This window comes from Myotis brandtii, unplaced genomic scaffold (assembly GCF_000412655.1).
Source record: "Myotis brandtii unplaced genomic scaffold, ASM41265v1 scaffold230, whole genome shotgun sequence".
Lineage (NCBI taxonomy): Eukaryota > Metazoa > Chordata > Mammalia > Chiroptera > Vespertilionidae > Myotis > Myotis brandtii.
Genome location: NW_005358650.1, coordinates 8,317,481 through 8,337,744, shown reverse-complemented (window position 1 = coordinate 8,337,744; position 20,264 = coordinate 8,317,481). Strand labels below are relative to the sequence as shown.

The window sequence follows — 20,264 nt, the reverse complement described above, 5'->3', positions numbered from 1 at the left end:
CCGATCTGACCAGGGCGGGGTGGGGAGGAATGACCGCTCCTTCCTTCCCCACACAGCCTCAGTTGCTGTGCAAGACTGCGGAGCCCTGGGGCAGCCACAGGCATGCTCAGTGCACCATGAACTCAGCACGAACTAGAATCCCTAAATCTCTTTCACACAGCCTGCTACCAAGTCGTATTTCTCCCCTGCACGTATAATAAATTATTGTAGTGTGCTTGCGAGTGGTAATGACTCAAGAGTAACCAGAGCTTGTCTGTCCCTCTCAGTGGTCCTAGACTGCTGCTGAGTTTTGAAATATGTTTGTTTTAAAAAATAATTATTGTCTTTCTTACCTCTCTGTCAGCTGTCAGTTCTTGCTGCTCTCTGTGGAGCTGTCTCTAGCCTTTTAATTTGCTGCTTCTAATCTTTCGCGAGTTGGGAAGTTGTGTGTCCGGGACTTTTAGAATCATGTAACCAGGATCATTAGAATTTCAAACAAGAGGTAGACCCTTCTTCTGGGTCAGGTGTGTGAGCACAGGTTGGGCGTTGGTGTCTCCTTCGCTGGTCAGAGCCATTTATTTATTTCCTCACAGTTTTCAGTTCTGTAGAGGAATGTCTCCTTCTAGGACTCGTAAGATTTGACTGCACGGAGTGGCTCTGTTGCCATTCATACAGCCACCCCCGCCCCCTCACCCTCTCTGTCCCCTAATTGCCCAGAGAGTTGGAGCCTCATCTTGGAGACACCTTAGACTATCAGGATCCAAACTTGGAGGAACTCAATCCCTTTTACCCACTCTCTCCTCTTAAAGGTGAAGTTTCAATCATTGTACGAAGGCTGTTTACACATGGAATGGTTAATAGCCTTCTGTGGCCTAACATTTATTCCACGTTTTAGACCAATGTTAGCATAATAGTTTGTACATCATAATCATATTTCTCCCAGGGGTGCTTTTGCAGCTCTTATCTCTTGGCCTTTCAGTGAAAAAATTGAGGAAATGAGATTTGGATTTGAGGATGGGTAGAGATTCTCAGAGTGACTTTTTTCTTTTTTTCTCTCACTACCATACATGTCAGTGAGTCCTTTATGTAGAGGTTGTCTGCCTGTCTGTTTCAGAGCATAATGTGCAGTTGAAGCTGTCAGCTGCCTAGTATGCCTGATCCGTCAGTGAAATCTAAAGGTTTTACACTGAAGTCGTGTGTTCTGCAGTTGCGGACTTATTCATCTGACTTATGTCCATTTCTTTTTATATATTTTAATAAAAGTAAGCTTGGTTGACCTTTGTTTCCATAGGATCATAGAAACTGAACTGCCATTGTTCCAGGAAAGCCATGTGCTGCTCCACAAATTAGCAAAATAAGACTTTACAAGTCGGTTTAATTTTTCTTCCAACATCTTTCTAACCAGCCCAAACAAAAAACTTCAGCTATGCCTGGTAATTAAGGAAAATGAGTTAAGCTGGTGGGAGGGTGGGTGGCAGAGATCAGAGGCTGATGGTGTGGCTCTTTTAGACTAACTTAACTAGAAACAGCTTTGGGATAAGGACCTGAACTATGCCATCATATCCTGCCAAAGCATAATATTATCCAAATTCATCTCAACAAATACGTGGGAAAGCAATCTTGAAAGAGCAAACTTTGACGTAGAGAAATGACAGGTTTTTTGAAGATCACTAAAAATTAAGTGCTACCGCCTCCTCTGATGAGCTTTGGAGGCGGTAAAGATTCATTTTAGCATCTGCATTCATCCTACTCACCAGCTTTGTGACTGGAGACTTACTCTAACCTCTGTGGGCTTCAGTTTGCACAGCTGAAAAATCCAGTTGGGAATTAGGAAGGTCTGAGGGAGGGAGAGAAGAGTGACAGAGGAGGGAGCAGAGCTGCAGGGGAGCAGAAGGAGCTAAGTGGAAGCTAGTTCTTTACCCTCTCCCTCCCGTCTGCTGGAGTCTTTTTCCAGACAGAACATAAGAGAATTCTGAAATCGTTCCTCACCAGTTTCCAGATAGTTCACACCCTCTGGACGGCCCAGCTTCCCCGTGGTGCACCGGGGCTGTGGTCTTTCCACTCGCACACTTCTCCGGGTGCCAGGCCAGCTCTGGCTCCAGCCCTTCTCAGTGCTGGGAGCAGTGACCCTATGAATGCAGCTGAGGGGAGTGTCGCTGGGGGAAGCTAATGCAGTGCCCCCTCCAGGCCTATTTGGCGCTGAGACCCTTGGGTGAAGACAGTTCCCACCTGAGGATGGAGAGGTTGCTCTGTGATCATAATATTTCAATCAAGGGTCATAACTCTACACTCTTCTTTTTTAAGGAGAAAGGAAAGAATATTTTAAAGAGTGACTTTACAGGTTTTCTCCAACCTGTTACCTAAAAGAAAAGATAGATCTGAAAAGAGTCATATATTAGAAACAGTGAAATTTAGAGAAACACTATAATAGAAAAATCCATTTTTCTGTCTAGCCCCTCCCCCCAACACACACTACTTAAGCTTTTCACACCTCTCTTCAGTTGAACACAGAGCCTTTCTCTCGCGAGTGTAAGGAACCTGCAGGGGACCTGCTTTGGCTACTAGAGCAGCCACTAGCCTTTTAAGCCAGTGACAGTAGGAGCAGAGGGGTGGTGAGCCATCAGAGCCCAGCATCGGGGATGTCTTCTGGCAGCGGTGCACCTAGTGTAAGCCACATCATGCTGTTACATAACCTGTTCTGTCCACCTGGACCCCTTCCCCTCATCTCTTAGCCTCCCTGCCTGTTGAAATTCTACCCCTAGGCTTAGCCCAAATGCCCCCTCTCCGATAAAATCTTCCTAAGTCACTCAGGTGGGACCTGCCTGTAACTCTCCTGTGCTCTCAGGCCACATGATTGGGGCTGGCACTGTGGGCCTTCCTAATCTTCCCGTAACAGCACGGTTACTGGGCGAACACCTTTCTGTTATCTACCGTGTCAACTCCTCGTTGTATAAACACACCAGGGGTGCCAACTGTGTGCCAGGCATTGTCCTAGGAACTGGAAATAGGTCAATCGAGGTGCTCACCATCACTATGGAGACTGGCACGTGCATAGAAAACTCACTATGATCTGTTAGATGGTGAAAGGAGGTATCAAGTGCTTTAAATTTTCATGTGAGTGTCTCCACATAGCTTTTTGAGTTCTTACCTTTTGAAGCTGGAGGGTGTCTTATCCGTCTTTTACTTCCACGCCTAACAGAATGCCTGGCACCCAGCAGGTTCCCAGTATGTGTGTCTTGAATGAATCGCTCCCCATCTAGTTAGCAGAAATGATGTGGGCCCAATTAACTGCACTCTATCCCTGGTCTGGCTGGAGTGCTCTAATGGAAGCACGTTGTGAAGCTATGGAAGGCAGGAGAGAGCACCTGTCACATAAGCCTTCCAGTAAATGCTAACGGAATGAAGAGACTGCATAATGTGGGCAAGGAGCGTATTCCCTTCTCTCCTATAAAAACCTCCTTAAAAGCATTTCAGCTGAGGGGATCTCCCCCAGTGTAGAAACTAAATTGACAGGTAAGGAGTAAGCCCAGAGCGAAAGAGGCTGTTATCTTGTAAACACACAAGGGCATGTCCAGCAGGATCCAGTGAGCTGACATGGAATACAGTGTGTCCCTGCCTCGTACCTGCAGCAGGGCCTCTGGCCAGTGGTTAGGAAAGAACAGATGAGCCACAGCTGACAGGGAACACACCCTCCCTGCCTGGTGACTGGTGTAAGCACCAGGACCTGGCGGAGCTCGGAGTCTATGATGGGACTGCAGTCACATAACCAGTCTTAGCACAGTGGCCAGGAGCTCGTTTGTCTTTTTTTTTTTTTTTTTTTAATGTGATTTTGGCTTTGCAGCTCTGGCTTTTACATGTGAAGAAGGGAACTCTCTGGGTGGATGATACTCATTTTGGTTTGAGGTTTGCCTTTTGAGATTAATGCTGTAACCCTAACACCTCACATTTTTGTCAACTTTGTCACTATTTCCATTCATTCATACACTTCCTTTCTTTGAATCCTTGGGGAATGAGGAGGTGTTATTCCCATTCTGTATCTGAGGCCCAGAGAACAAGGTCAGATTTGACCCACTCTTCCTATGACAGTGCACAGTCAGGATATGGTGAAGGCCACTGTGCGTTTTCTCTCATTCACATTCCCTGTCATAGTTACAGACACAAGTACTTTTGTTCAATGTTACCAGTTTTGTCTTTGGAGTTCATGTGTGTTGTCTTTTATTTTCTTAAATATTGACTTCAACAATTAAAAACAAGAGAACAGCCAAGCTAAATTTCTTTCTAGTCCAAATAAAAGTATAACTTATCAGAATCCATTTGTAAATTCTTATGCAGATGTTTCAGGACAGGTCTTGGTATGCCGACAAATAGGGCTGGTCAGAAATGTGCCTAGCATGGTCCTAAAGAGGCCTGTGTGCATCCAGCATATTCTGTTAGCAGCAGCTCAGGAAAACTGCTTCTTGGAAATCAAAGTTTCCCATCAAAATCTATCATCAGGAATTCTCTAAATTCGGCCACCGTCTAGATCAGCGGTCCCCAACCGGTGGTCTGTGGACCCCTGGTGGTCTGTGAGGTCCGAAGGTTGGCGACCATTGGTTTAAGGAAACTTTTGGAGCAGCAGTTGCCAGCTGGTGGTCCATGAGGTCCGAAAGGTGGTGACTGCTGGTCTAGATCGTCTGTCTTGGATGGTTTAAACTAGGTTGTCTTTAATGGTGTCATCAGTTCATAGAGATATTCATTGGTCTCAGTGTAAAACTTGGAGCTTAGAAGAATGCATGCTGGTTTTCAGGGCACTGCTACACGAATGTAATCAATTTGGCAAGTGGACGCTTGGCTTTTTAAAATTAGAGGTGGCTACTCAGGATCACTTCAGATCAAATTGTAAACAGGGGTAATGATGGCTTGCAAAGTAGGCTGCTGAATGCGGGATAGACAGAACATAAGTGACTTTACATAATTACACTTTTTCCTGATTAGAAAAGTAATTCGTACCCATTGTGTAAAATATAGAAAGTCAGAAAAATACTAAAACCAAAATTACCTAAACTCTCACATCCAGATATGTTTGACCATTAATGATTTACTATTTTCTCTTGTATAGATAAAAGAATGATCTTTGTTACACTGCTGAAATCCTAACATATGTGGGAATGTATACTCATTTGGGGCAAGAAGGACTGGCAGAATAAGCATTTCTCATGTCAGGTATAGTAATTTTTGTTAAGCAGCTGATTGTGGGCCACACCCTTACCTGAAAGTTGAAGAAGACAGAGCCACAAACGAGAATATTCTCTTGTCTATTTACTCTCTTCTCCCCCCTGTAGCCTGAACAGGGTTGAAAGCAAAAGGGTGAGGAGGAGGAAATCGCTACTCCTGCCTGTGAGGGGGCAATGAGTGTGCTTTGCAAGTAGGTTCTCTATGCAACATATTCCATGAATCTGAATCAAACCATATATATTTGTCTTCATTAAATTTCTGAGCTAGCAGCCCTGTACTGAACACTTAAAATGTATAAGCTTATTAAATTGAAAGTATGGGGGACAGGATGGAATTGAAGAGGAAATAGAAAGAAGACCAGAGACAGAGGCATTAGGAAAGAGGAAATGGCAAATTCAAAAACAGGTCGGGATGAGCAGAAGCTTGTGAAGAAATGGTGCCGGGAGGACAGTGTGACGAGCCGCATCTCTCCTAACACAGGGAAGGGGTGTCAGGCCACTGCCTCCATTCTCTGTAAAAGTCGCCTTTGACTACACCTCTTGGGTGTGAGTAGAAATAGCTAGGGAATGTTTCACACATCATATGAAGCTACTTTTTCGGGTAATTCCGAACCAAGATTTATGTATGCTTAAGCATAGCTTAAGTGAACCACACCCAAAGCCCTTGGCTAGGGACAGTATTGGGCTGGGTGTTAAATGTGCTAAATCATTTGATCCTCGCAGTACCTATGGTAGCTGGGCATGGCGTTCACTGGTGGAGCTGGGATCTGAATCCAGGTGTGCCTATGCTCTTGTCAACACTGGCAGGCCTCGGCTCTCCAGTGTGAGTCATAAAGAGGCGGCATATCCTTGCAAAATGCACACGGTTGCTCATTGGATTGTTGAATTTTATAGCAAAATCCTACTGAATTCACTTGTGTCCTTTTGTCTTGTAGATACTTGTATAGGATAAATTGGTAAAGGGGAAGATACTAACATTTTAAAAGAAATCAATAGACATCAATTCAGTTTGTCTCAATTTAATGAAATCCTGCTACCTACTGTTTTAAAAGGATCAAAACTCAACCACAATGGGAACCAAACAACCTTGAACTAGTTTTGGGAAGAATTTCCCTTGGATTTTCCCTACAAGGAAAGTAAAGCCAGTCATGTAGGAGCACCCAGCCTTGCCTAAAGTAGCTCTCGTGTTACCAGCAGCCAGTGTACTTGCCTCTAACAGCATTTGAGAAGACAAATGTTCCCAGTGCTAGGCTGCAAATGGATTAAAGCAGTGTTGATCCTCATCTGTCAGAACAATTAACATGAGTAAAATACTTGCCCTACTTAAAGCAGATGGAGGGAGGGGAGCAGGGGGGAGGAAGGTGCTCTGTAGTACTGCTCATAAGATTAATGTTGCTATATGGGCAGCAGAAAGCACTGGATTTACTTTTTGAACATTACATAGATTTACAGGGATGTCAGTTATTGCTGAAAGCACAGACTGTGTTCTTAAAGGGTCTCTGTAGGGTATTGAATGAGGCATGGAAGAGGCGTGGGGAGGGCACATGAGATAGATAGTCTTTTTAACAGTGAAATATGACTTGTTGACCATTTTTTCCTTCTCCTTATTTTTAAGCTCTGCCGAATTCAAGGCTTAACAGTAATCTGGCTTCTTAGAGGATATATAAATATTGTTGTAAATTGTTTTGGTAAAACAAATGACAAACAGAAATAGGGCTGCACTGACTTGAGACCCATCTGTGTGTTTGCAGGGAGACCAGATCCCATTGCCCTCCACTGGCACAGGGTCCGTGCTACTAGGGCAGGAGAGAAAGAAAACAGCATATTAATTAAGATATCTAGGAGGATTTTATTACCCATTGGCAGTGGCAGTGGAATGGGAAAATTGTTGAGGTTAGCAGAAGAATGATAGAAGATGACAGTTGTGTGAGAAATAATATTTACATGAGGGCTGAATCAAATTTTAATTATAAGAAACTTACCGAAGAAGGAATCAGGCTGTTGGCTGAAGTCAGCTGTCACTGCAAGGCCAGAGCTAGGGGTGAGGAAGGAGTATTATTGAGTGACCGCTCATCATGGACATAGATTCTATTCCTTCAGATATGCTCCCCAAATGTCCCTCATAGACATTCTGCCCTGATAGCCACTTCTCCCCTTGTTTGTTTCTCCTCCTCTTCCTTCTAGTCCCCCAGCTATTGGGGAAAGTGAAATCCTCTGCGGGCAGTCATGGCTTTCAGGTTAAAATCTGGCGCCTAGCCACCTTCCTGGAAAAGCGGCTGTGCCCTCAGATACCGAGATGGTCCACTCACCGCTGTGATATCCCGTTTCTGAACAGGGACAGCTGAAGGGTATAGAGTCTTAGTTAACCATCTGAGAACCAAGAGTAACTCTACAATTGCTTTTCTCATGTCTGTCTTGCGTTTGCACCTGGCCTGTGTAGATTCCTGTTTATCTTTATTTCAGCAGCATCTCTTCCTTTCTCGGTTCTTCTCTATCACCACATGCTCATTCCTCTTTGTATACCAGGCGTGTGTTTTGATTTGTACACCCTTTTTTTCGTAACGACACTAGCCATGGTTTTAAATGTCGCTCATGTGGACAGTGTCCCAGCCATGCATTCTTTCCAGGTTCTTTCGGGTACTGAAATAATCCTCTAAAATGAAGGGAAAAAATTAATTCTGTTCTAATTTTCTTAAAAAGCGATATCTCGTCTATTTGTTTTATGTGTCTGTTACAAACATTATTTACATTAATACAACTTAGAAACTACCTAAATATGATTAAGAAAATTATAATGTATTTGCTTCATGGCATTTACTCAGTCATTAAAATTATGTGTATGAAGACTGTGTAGCCACTTGGGAAAACTACACAGAATAACACTGATTTGGCAATATATGTATGTTCTTTTTTTTTTAATTTTGTTTTATTGCTTAAAGTATTACAAAGAGTATTACATATGTCTCCTCCCCCCCCCTTGACATTCATATGTATGTTCTTATTATAGCTAGTTTAAAAATATATAGATAGATAAACAGATAAAAATTGGAAGGGACCATGGAGAAATGTAATAGCTTTTACAATTGTGATTTTTTTTTGGTCTAATTTCTTCATATAAAGTGGTTTTAAGGCAAAATATACTTAATGTTGACATTGTTTAGCATCATAAGCAGACTTTTATAATTGATTTGAATGCTTCCTTTTGTTTTTCTGTTGTGCGGCTGAGAGTCCTTGCATGACCCTCTAGCTCCAGGTTTTCCATCCTTTCATACCTCCAGGTTTTATGGTTTCCTAACCACTGCTGAGTGTCCACATTGCATAATTGTGCAAATCACACAATGACCTTCAGTTTCTGGCTTCACTTTTCCATAGTTCCCATTGCCCCAAACAGAAGAATTGATTCATGTTAATCTTTAACATACATGTATTCAATACTTACATTGTGGCAGGCGCATTGTTGGGTGTTATAAACCAGTGAGGCTTAATCCTGCTCCTCAAGGCATTTACAGACCCAGGGGTGGAGGCCCAAGAAATGAAGCCATGAGTACTTTGACAGATGCTGTGATAGGATTGAGGAAGGGTACATGGGAGTGGTGCCCACCAGGGCCCAAGAAGTCTTTCTAGAGGTCACCTGAGTGACACGTGGAGTTCAGTGGCCTTGGGGGGGTGGGGGTCATGATTTATCTGGAGAACTGCAATTGGTTCAGTATGGCCAGAGATGAAAGCTTTGAGTAGGGGAACAGTCCTTAGGCCACATTAAGAAATTTGGACTCTACCTGAGGGTGGAGTCTATTCAATGGCTATTGAAGGGTTGCTGTTTGTTTTTAGTTATCTTTTAGAAGAAAAGTGATATACTCAGCATTGCACTTTAGAGTGTTGGGCTGGCTTTAGAGAACAGTGTGGAGAGAAGGCTGAGGAGGAAAACCAGTTAAAACACTGTTGTCGCAATCCAGGTGAGCAGTGGTATCCCGAGCTAGAGTATATGGCAGGCCGGGGGAAGAGTGGACAGTTTCCAGAGAGATGGATGAGGTCAGATCAACAGAAATTAACGGTAAGAATGAGGATTAGGGAGGAAAAATTCGAAAAGGATGCCCGAGTCTCAGGCTTAGGCAAGTGGGCATGTGGAACCTGGCTCTTGGCACTTATCTGTTCCTTTGGTTGAAGGAGACAATAGAGCTTTGGGTGGGGGTTAGGGGGGTGTTGGCTGGCAAGGGAAGAAGGCAGTTGAGTTTGGAGTGTGGCGAGTGTGTCCCTTTGGGTACAGAGGTCTGGTGGGCAGCTGAACATGTTTTGAGCACAAGGGAGCTGTCACCCACGTCTATTGGATTTGAGATCAGTGTCATACTTCTGTGTGGGAGACACATGCGAGAGCTTCAGTAGTAAATGTGTTTACCCTGAGGATTCTGCTGGCAACAGTCGTCTTTGGAATTCCAAGTGCCAGCAGCACAGCTGCTAAACGTCACTCTTCCGATTGAAGGGTTTCCTAGCGGTTGCATTCAGGGCGCGTGTCATCTTTGTTCTTTAGCTGCTGGTGCTGGGCTGTCCATGAAATCCTTGGGAACCCAGCCTGACCCCAGTGTTACAGCTTTCCTGTAGTAATCCCCCTCCTTCCTACCTAGTATCTCAATGTACAAGAAAAGGGACTTTAGGAACTGTGTCTCAGGAGAAATCCAAAGGCAGAGTCCATTACAACAAACGTACCCGTTATAACAAACACTTTGTTGAGAGCTGGAGAAAATAATTGTCTCTTAAATTGTTGAATGGTTACTTGAACTTGACTTTTTTTTAATGGCAAAGTCTGCTTCTTGCAAATCAGCACAGGATGTGGCTGTGCAGACTTGAGAGAAAGTGATCTGCTCCTGCTGGTTGGGAGTAGGAGGTGGAGGAATAGGGACAGGAGAAATGGGAGTATGTAACGCAGTGGTGTTCAGACATTTTGAAAATCTATATCCATGGTGATCACAACACACTAAATTTATTTCTAGATTCATTTATAGGTTATGACCTAGAGGTTGAAAATATTTATGAAAAGTACTCTAGGGATAGCTGATTGGGAATGATTTTATTTCTTCCTTAGAGTTGACTGTATTTCAGAGTATATTATAAGGAATATCATTGGTTGGTCTTTAATTTAGCCTCGGGTGTACTCCACTGAAAATCTCATACAAACCCCCTAAATATTTTCCTGAGCAAGTTGAACAAAGCTTTCAAAAGCCAAATAAATGCCAGCAGCTGCAGCATCATCTCTACTTATCTGCCACTGCTCCCCCTCCAGTTTGAGTGGCTAATCGAACACTAACTACAGTAATCTGATTTGCATTTTTCCTGTCAAATGTGCCACTCTGTGAATAGCTGAATTAACTTAGTCTTCCTGGAATATGCCCAAATGTTGAGAACTGTTTAGGACCTTTCAAAACCATTTGGTCTGTTCGCTCTGTGTTGAGATAAGCAGAATAAATAAGTCCCTGAAATCAAAGGAAAACTAATTGTAGTACCTCTTTCCAGCTTTGAGTCATCAAAGTTTGACTGTCTCAAGTATGTTCTAATGAGGCTCATTATTTTGTTTGTTCTACTTCTGATCATTCTAAGATAATTTTACATTTGCATTGTTAATACCCCCTTTTTTTCAAAATTTGTTGACACATCTGTTTATTTTCAAGAAGAAGTTGTTAGCCTCTCCTTTCAAGAACAGAAACTGTGCATGCCCCTTGTCACAAGCTGACATAGAAGTATACCCTGGAAAAGCCAAGTCAGGCCCTTTCTCACATATATTTATCTCCCTACTTAACCCATGTCGAAAATTGGTGTTTATTCTTTAATATCCATCAATGCTTATGTACAATACACAAATATTCAGATATGTGGTAAATATTTTTATAAAAATAATTCAGACTACCTACATCCTAATATTAACTCTTTTTTAAACTTAATATAGTATGGTTTTCTTGCTAATATGTCCAATCGGTCTTATTCTTTTTCACAGCTGCAAAATGTGGATATGCCACAGTTTATCCATTCCCTCCCCCTGTAGATAGGCATTTGTGTTTCAATTGTTTTGTTTACTTTTTGTCATTATTATAATGCTACAACAAATATCTTTGTAAATATATCTTAAAACTTGTAAATTGTTAGATCAAAAGAGGTGCTCCCTGGGTGTCATAAATCAAGGAGGTGGTCCTTACCAGGAATCGGGGCATGATTCACCTCTTCGCTTCCAGGTTCCACCAGCAGATTGATTTTTACTAGTTGAGTCCCTTTAGCAAGGTTTTGGAAAGAAGACTAGTCAGGAACACTGATTCAGGCCATAATTTTGACTCACGATGCTCTCTCGCTACCCAGCCCTGTCCTGGGCCATTGCTCTTTAACCTAAATCTCTCTGAGTACTGACTGGATCTAGGATTTATTTATTTTTTAATCCTCACCCAAGGATATTTCTTTTATTGATTTTGGAGAGAGAGGAAAGGAGAGAAAAAGAGAGAAACATTGATGTGAGAGAGAAACGTTGATCTTTTCCCTCCTGGACCAGGAATTGAACTTGCAACCTAAGTATGTGCCCAGACTTGGAATTGAACCCACAACTTTTTTGTGTATGGGGCAACACTCAACCAACTGAGCCACCTGGCCAGGTGGGTCTGGGGATTTTTGAAAGTAGTTTGCTGACCTCTGTACTCCTCCATGGCAATGATGTAAAAGGACCTCAATCTAGTAAATTTCTGTAGTTCTCAAGCATGAATTCCTCATCTGATCATTTTAGTTCATATTAATCTACCCCTGTGTGATTCTCCACTTTCTCTTGCCCTTTGTTTTGGTATTGCAGTAAGGAAGGTCTCCATCTTTGAAGTTGGTTATGCCATTGGTCATAGTTGGGTGCGATAGCCTATAAATCCACTGTATACCTTTGCTCAGTTTATACACACCAAGTGCAGAGTTACAATGCTATGTTAGCTATTTTGAGTTACAGGCACTAAGTTAGATATTTAGGGTCACTTGGATTTAATTCATTCGGTAATTATACATGTTCTTGCACTATGCTGGCTGTTAGGAATCTAATAGATGGAGGAGCAAAATAGACATGGTGTTTGTCCTTAAGAAATTGAGTCTAGGTTAAGGAGATCTACCAAGAACATTACAATTGATTACATGGAATGTCCATGTTATTTTATGAGATCCAGTCTTATACATGACTACACTGATGGGGGAGAGTGGAAGTTTTTAATATTGTTCGAACCGCTGCCCTGCAGGTGCTGGACCTACCGGCACCACAGACACAGCTGCCGTGCTTCACCTGTGACGTCAGGGCACAGAGGAAGTGGCTATTTCTGCACTCAGTGCTCAGAACAGTGGGCACTAAGAATGGTTTGTAGCATGACATTCCTGGGAAAAAAAGAAAAAATATATATTCTACCCAAAACCCTATGAGATTTTTTTTAATCTTCATAATTCTGTGTTTATCAATGAACAAATGGATTAAATATTTTTGAAAAAGCAAAGGGGAGATTTTATACTAATGCAACATTAAACATTCTAATACTATAATTTAAAGTAATAAAAAAGGAGTTAGCAACATGGTAATGGCTACATATAAGAACAGTAGAAAGGGTTTAATTATTCAGTAGTAATAGGATAATACTAAATAAAAACAACAAACTTAGATTTGTAATTTACTGTATACCTGGAATTGTAAATTCCAGATAAGTAAAGATTAAGATGACTACATTCTTTAAAATCACAATGAAGGAAATGTAGGTAACTATCTGATCTGAGTGGAGAAGAACTTTTTAAACAAGAAGCAGAGGGAAAGATCTATAAAGGAAAATATTTATTGAGACAACATGAGAATATAAAGCATTGATGTCAGGAAACACTATATAAATTAAAAAGTGAACAGCCAACTGGGAAAGAATATTTGCAATACATATGGGGAAAGGTTAATATCTGTAATACACATCAAACACTAAGAAGTCAGCATCCTGTCAAAATGGGCAAAGAACATGAACAGACAATTTAAAAATAAAGTCACATGTCCAATAGATTTATGAAAAAAATTAACCTTAAATAGTCAAGGAAATGAAAACTAAAAGTCATCTTGGAACCATATGGGCAAAAAATATTTAAATGATATATCTATAGTTGTTGAGAATAAAGCAAAACAGATATGGCTGGCAGAAGTATATGCTACAATAGTTTATGGGGGTGGGGAGACAATCTCTCAGAAGCTTTAGCCAAATAATTCCATTTTCAGGAATTTTTCCTATTGTTCTTCATTGCAGCATCATACAACAAAGAAAACTGGTAACATATCCAGTAATTGGTTGTTGGTTAAATTATGGTACATCCAGCATATCGGTAATTATCTTAAGATGGACAGATGGCGCCCTAACCGGTTTGGCTCAGTGGATAGAGCGTCAGCCTGCAGACTGAAGGGTCCCAGGTTCGATTCTGGTCAAGGGCATGTACCTTGGTTTCGGGCACATCCCCAGTGGGGGGTGTGCAGGAGGCAGCTGATCCATGTTTCTCTCTCATGGATGTTTCTAACTCTCTATCCCTTCCCCTTCCTCTCTGTAAAAAATCAATAAAAATATATATTTTTTTAAAAAGATGGACAGATGGCCATAGATGGGGTCTTCTGTCTTGTAGCCTGGTTTTGACAATATTTAAAAGGTGTGGGGAAAGAGCAAAATCTTATATTTGCCTCCCCCACACTTTTTAGAGAGTGAGAGGGAGGGAGGGAGAGAGAGAGAAGAACATCAATGTGAGAGAGACATATCAGTTGGTTGCCTCCTAAACTCAGGACGAACCTCCAACCCAGGTATGTGCCCTTGACTAGTAATTGAACCTGCAACCCTTCTGTGCCCGGCTGACACTCTACCACTGAGCCACATTGGCCAGGGCACCCCTTCCCCTTTTTATTCAAATAATGTTACCTAGAAGGGGAAGAGATGTACATGGGAAGTAAATATTTCTCAGTGATAAAGCTGTAGGAAGTAGCTGACCACATACTGTGTGAGAGAAAATGAAGCATATATCATATCTAGATGAATTGCCAAAGAAGCTAAGTAGTGCAATAACCTCCAAAACCTTACCCAGACTGTGAAATAACTTTAAAGAGGCAATTTTTGACTCCTGAGATGTTGACTCTGGTGGTTTTGTGGTCACCTGGACAGAAGCTGGGCCAGCCAGCTCTGAATTCTGTCTCATTTTTAAGTGGCACTTGGTCATCAGTATTAAGCCAGGTACCTGGATTTTTTGAGTTGAATTATGTTCATGTGGTATGAACTGTCCACGGGTATGTGTGTCTGTTGTCTTCCACTCCTTTCGTGGAGAAAAGTATCCTATGTGTCCTCATACAGAATCCCTTTCCTAAGTAATTCTTTCCCAAGGCTCCCACAGTGCCTGAAGGTGGTCAACCAGCATTTGGATAGCTTTCCATTTTATTTTTTCTAGATTAAGAAGTTCAACTGATGGGAGGTGGGTCATAGGGGCAGGGAAGGGAGAGAGCCTTTGTTCGGTGAGGCTTCTTAGAACAGTGTCTGGGCTTCCTGGTGTGACAAGCAGATATCTCTGAAGCTCTCTGTGCCTTGAAACCCCACACTTTCTGGAGAATTCCTTCGCCATAGCTGCGTTTTTCCGTGGAGGTTGCCCAGTGACCATTGTGAAATGATATGGAACAAGAGCCACCAAATATTTTTTCTGAGTTAATTGGGTTTGCACCTGTTGCTTATCTGTGCATTTTTGCCCTTGTCAGCTGATTGCCAGAATGAAGCTTAGTACACTGGGGGCAGAAATGCAGGCTAATGGGTTCCAGAGTGACGGGACCGCTCTGTATTCTGTGTTCTTCTTTAGTCATTAGAGTCATGAAAACGGTCCCTTGTATGATGGGAAGTTATCTTGTGCCCTGCTGCAGTTATGCTCTGAAGAACCTGCCTCAGGAACTTCCCTGTTGACATGCGCAGTTGTGAGTTAGAGGTTTTGTGTTGAAGACCATCTGAGTGAGCTTCCAGGAATTCATGTTCTGTGATTTAATGAGGTCATGGCCAAACACCCCTGAAAAACAGAAATGGTTCACAAGAGCATCCAGCATATTTGAAACCAAAGTTTGAGACACTCATCCCCAGCACTTGGGAGGAGTCTCAGTTCAGGATGCGTTCAGGATGCAGAAATCCTGATATTGGGAGCCAAACATTCACTCTTTACTTTCTGAGACTCTCATTAGTGTAAAGATATTGAGAGTGACTTGGCAATATGTGGGTCCTAACCCCCCAATTTCAAGTCTTGTCCTTAAAGATCAGCTCCTCAGGGCTTCTGTGTGGGAGCAGAACACTCAGAGGTACTTGCTCATACTGCATTGTTGGCCCCATTAGCAAAGAGAACACAGTCTGCAATGTGACTTTTTGTCAAACTTTATAAAGTGTGTTAGAGATTAACACAGAATTTTAAGGACTCAAGTAAGGGGAGCTGTAAAAGTCAGTAAGTACCACCTTGAACTGTTATCATATATTGAAAATAGCATTTTATAGTGCTTGTAACATACGGCACTTATATAAACATTTCCCCATCTCCCCAGTATCCCTGGAAAGTGAATAAGGTAGGTATTAACTTCCACGGAAGAGATAAAGCAGCAGGAGTGGGTGGGGGCATGCAGAGATTGGGCCCTGAGGTACTTTCATTACAGGCCCACACACACAAGCAGCCGAGCTTCCCATCATTCCTGTGGTGGTGGTTTGTCAGAAATTTTCAGAAATGTGGCTTCTTGCCCGGGAGATGGGAAACGGGGGTATTGCCCAGTTCTACAAGAGAAGGATGTTTGTTTCTGCCACAGGGTAGAAATGAAGTCCATTGAAGAAAAGGATAAAAGAAATAATGGAACTAGGTACATCCTACCGCTCTACTTGCCCTTGTTTAAAAGAAGTAATTGCTGGGAAGAAAGAAAAAACTTGAATATAGACACATTCGCCGCCACATTTGTTACTTTCTCTCCATGAACACCAGACCCACTGATGATCTTGTCCTTTAAAAAATAATAATAAAGCCACTTGTGCATCTTATTAAAAATCCTAAGAATTTTACATTGGAGTTGAAACGTGGGGCATCCACCTAATTCTACATAGTAGTTATGGCTGAGGTATCATGTACTTGCCGTGCCCAGAAGAAAGTACTTTACTTAACCGAAGTGAAGTCGGGCAATGCATCAATGCTGGAGCAGAATAAAAACATATCATTTATGCTGATCTTCCAAGCAGTGCCCTTCTCTGAATTGCCTCTTGCTGCTTGAATAGCTACTATTACGAGGCATTTTGTTTTCAAGACAGTCCTCTGATTGTTCCCCACTCTCACAGCAGTGCCTGGCGGCAGAGCTTTCTATTTTCTTCCCAAGTCATCCCACCCCAGTTCAAAAGGTGACCTGTCACGGGGAAGAGGGCAAGTCGATGCATTTTAAGAAACCACCCTTGTGTCTCCCCGTGGCCAGAAGGTGACCAGCAATGAGTTTCTGAACTTGAACATTAACCCCTTTGCTCTGTACCTGAGCCGTTTGACCGAGTCTGAAAAGGGCATTCTTTTGCCAGAACAGCCTCCAGCTATTTCTCATGCCACAGCTCAACTCCACCCAATTATCTAAGCTTGAGTGCTCCTGACAGTGCTGGGTTGGGAGGGTGTGGGGATATCATTACAGGAGATGATGCAAGGTGAAGGCTTTGACACATTTATGTATAGAAATGGTGCTGCAAGGAGAAGGCTTTCAAAGGGTCCATGGTTGTTGTTGTTTTTCTTGACCTATAATGCTAATTTAATTATCTTCTCTTTATTTTTCTTCTGGGTTTCTTGGCTTCCTTCAGAATTAATGGCTGCCTCCATGCATACGGCCTACCCATTCTATTTCCCCTTTCCTCCTACCTTTGATTTTTTTTTCCTCTTCCCTTCTTAGCCACAAAACAGTAAGAGTGATGCAGGTCATTGTCTCCTCTTCCCCTTTCCCCAGGTCAAAGGGCAGGCATCTGGGACAGTGGCGGTTCCAATATTTCTATGCAGGCAGATGATCTGGGAAGGGGGAGACAGGAGGGGCTTGTCTTAAAGCTCTGCCTGCTTAGCCAACACAGTCTTTACACCAGTTGGTTGCTTCTACTGAATGCCTACAGGAGCAGTCGTGGATATAATGGGGCTGAAGACTGCCTAAGATGTTGCTGCTGATCTAGCCCGAATCCAGGGGCTCTTTGCACTACAGACTGTAAGGGGTAAAATGCAGTCCATGGAATTAGCCTTGCCACGAGTCTTTTGCCCTGCCTGCTCCCCCAACTCCACTCACCCACCAATCTATTTGCCCTCTTTTCTGCCACCGCCACCCACCGGGTGGGCTTAATAAAAACATAAAGACAGCGCAAAAGCATGGGTTGCCTGGCCTGCACCTGCTATTCAAATTTGGAGATTCAGGATTCCATAAACTGCAAGTTTTGTGCATATGGCATATTCTGGAATTTGAACTCACCATAGGGGAGTTCTGCTTCATATTATCATCCTTCATAGCATAAATTTATCATTCTGTATACTCTATTAACCTACCTCTATGGAAATCATTTGACTTATGGGCCGAGCTAATCTTTTTTTAAAGTTTTGTAAAAAGAATGTCAATAACTGTACTTTCGTCCATAAAATGAAGTGGGAGAAAGAAATGCAAGTATATTTTTTCAGGTTTCAAAGAACAGATCATGTAAGCACTGGTCTAAATGGATATGAAGGTACTCTTAACATCTGGAGCTTATTAGGAAAAAACACATTTTCAGCAAAATTTTAACACTCCACATTTCACTTATCAATTCCTTACGGCTCTCTGGTTGCCATATTGATGCAAGATGAATAGTGTATAAGCTGCACTAGTCTTGCCGTGACATGCCGTGGTTAATATTGCGTTAGTTATGTGAAATGACTAAAAAAAGTTCAGCATAACCTTGTGGCTTTACCTACAAGGATACTCTCAGGCTCTGTGTTTTCCCCAGGAAATGATACAATATGTTTCCACTTTTTCTTCGTGAACATAAATCCATTGCCCAACAGAATATAGTATCTGGAATGAGGTAGGATACATTTTTAATTTTTAAAATTTTGAGACAGTTGGCAAATTTTGAATAATTTTGATTTCTTTTAAGATGGCAATTGAAAGAGGAAGTTGATAGTTGTAGATCAGATTTCTCAGCCCCTGGAAAGACTATTTCAAAGAGAGTTTAGATCTGTTCCACTGCCAATGGAACAGATCTTTACCTTTCGCCGTCCGGCCCAGCGATTTTCAACTGCTGTGCCTCACGAATGTTTAAAACATGCAATACCTGACAAAATATCTACTCACGGGCACTGGCCTCTTTTCCCTTAGGTTGTCAAATAAAAATTTAAAAATGACAACAGACAACACAATAGCCGTCCAGTGTGAATAAATCAAAAGTATGCCTCCTTTTTTTTTTTTTGGTCAGAATTTTAGTAATTAGTGTTTTGTGTGCTATGAATTGAAAAAGGTTGGAAATCGCTGCGCTAGCCTATTATTTGGGAGAGGAACCACTCCTTTATGTTGCAATCACTTTAAGTAAGTGTCCAGTTCCGTTACAATCATTTTCTGGGTGGCTCTCGCCCAGCAGGCGTGTGAATGCCATGGCTCAGGCCATAGGGTGGCAGGAAATGAAGTGCGCAAATCCTGCGCTCCTGTCAGTGTTACTCTGTTATAGGAACCGCTATTGCCAGGGTTTAAACACAAACCAAAAACAAAACAGAAAACAAATAAGCAAAAGCTTACTTTGAGGTGCCCGTGCTTCCCTTGACATAACCTCTGCTTTTCTTCGCCCCATAACCGCTCTGGGGGTTGACTCACCTTTTCTGCTCCAGTGCATCTGTTGGTGTAAAATGAGAGAATCATCAGGCTGGAATGGTTCCGAGAGGCCATAGACTAAACACTCGGGCAAGGCTGCACCCACATTATCCCAGAGAGAGGAGACTCGCCCCTGTCTTGAAAGGCCTTCCAGAGGGGAACCCCACAGCCTGCGCTGCACCTTCTAAGACCTAACCAGCATCACTGTCAGGGGTGACGGGTACAGCAAACCTGAATCCCCCTTCTGCAATGCCAGCCCATGGACTGGGGCTGTGCACCACTGCCCTCCATGTGAGAGCACATCATGTGCCTGTCGGCTACCGCTAATTCACTTCCCACCTCAGAGTGAGGTGATCCCATTCCACTTCTGTGATATTTTTCTGGGAGCCCAGAAAGAAGCTCAATCTTTTTGATAAACAATGCTCTGGGTTGAAATTGATGGGAAGACTATCTCACAGAGTCTTTGGATCTCATAATCCTGCTAATCCATCTCAGAATGGCACTTGCATTTGAACTATAATATCACCAGCACTGTTTCATCATTAGCATTTCAGGATTTTGACCTCACAGGGCAACTCGCTCGGCCTCTACGGAAACTGCATCTGAATGCCGTTGTTTTCTGCCTCTGTATTTGCTTCTATGCCTAGTGATTGACAGGAACAACTTCTTTAGCAGTGAAGCTTAGCTTTAATAGTTCGGGGGAATTTGGGTTTTTATATTGTGGAAACTGCAGTATTTCTAGTTGCTGCTGGATTTAGGCTTTCCTTTGACATCTTTATGTTGGAAATGGTTTATTCTTTGACAGAAATCTTTAAGACATTTTCTGCTCCCTGCCTTTCTGCTTTCAGGAAACAAAATAAGGCGGCTTTAGGGAATTTTTCTGTTTGCGTTCCAGTGGTGTGTCTGCAAGGAGGTAGAGAAAAGGGGTGTTGGGGCGGAGGTGGGCATTGCAAGGGACTCGAGACGAGGATTAGATGTCACCTCTCTTGCTGTGTTATGTTTGAACTAACTATGAGGCCTGACTTTGTGGGCTTGGGAAGATGTGCAGCTCTGCCCGCCCTTATAAGCCCAGGAGCAATTTAATTTGCACATGAACCTATATCGTGGGACGGGAGCAGTGCCATATCCACTGCCGTTGGTGATTGCCCCAAAGCTCCCCACTGAGCCCTGTCTGGGACCACGCGTGTGTTTGTTGGGAGCCACACGTATGGGCTGGAAGATGGTGC

General features: G+C 42.6%; 1 protein-coding gene across 4 annotated transcripts in view; it reads left to right on the top strand.

Moving 5' to 3' along the window:
* Nucleotides 1-20,264, top strand: part of MCC (mutated in colorectal cancers) — a 264,652-nt gene that overhangs the window by 134,543 nt on the left and 109,845 nt on the right. The window contains exon 1 of one of the 4 annotated variants that reach the window (XM_014539907.1): nt 9,074-9,145. The exons of 2 other annotated variants lie outside the window; for them this stretch is intronic. Coding sequence is in view for 1 of the 2 variants with exons in the window: in XM_005866467.2 (XP_005866529.2) it covers nt 9,175-9,243 (69 nt within the window). In the remaining variant the exon portion in view is untranslated. Of the gene's footprint in view, nt 1-9,073; nt 9,146-9,166; nt 9,244-20,264 lie in introns of those variants that run through there. One more of the 4 variants, XM_005866467.2, reaches the window with a different exon arrangement.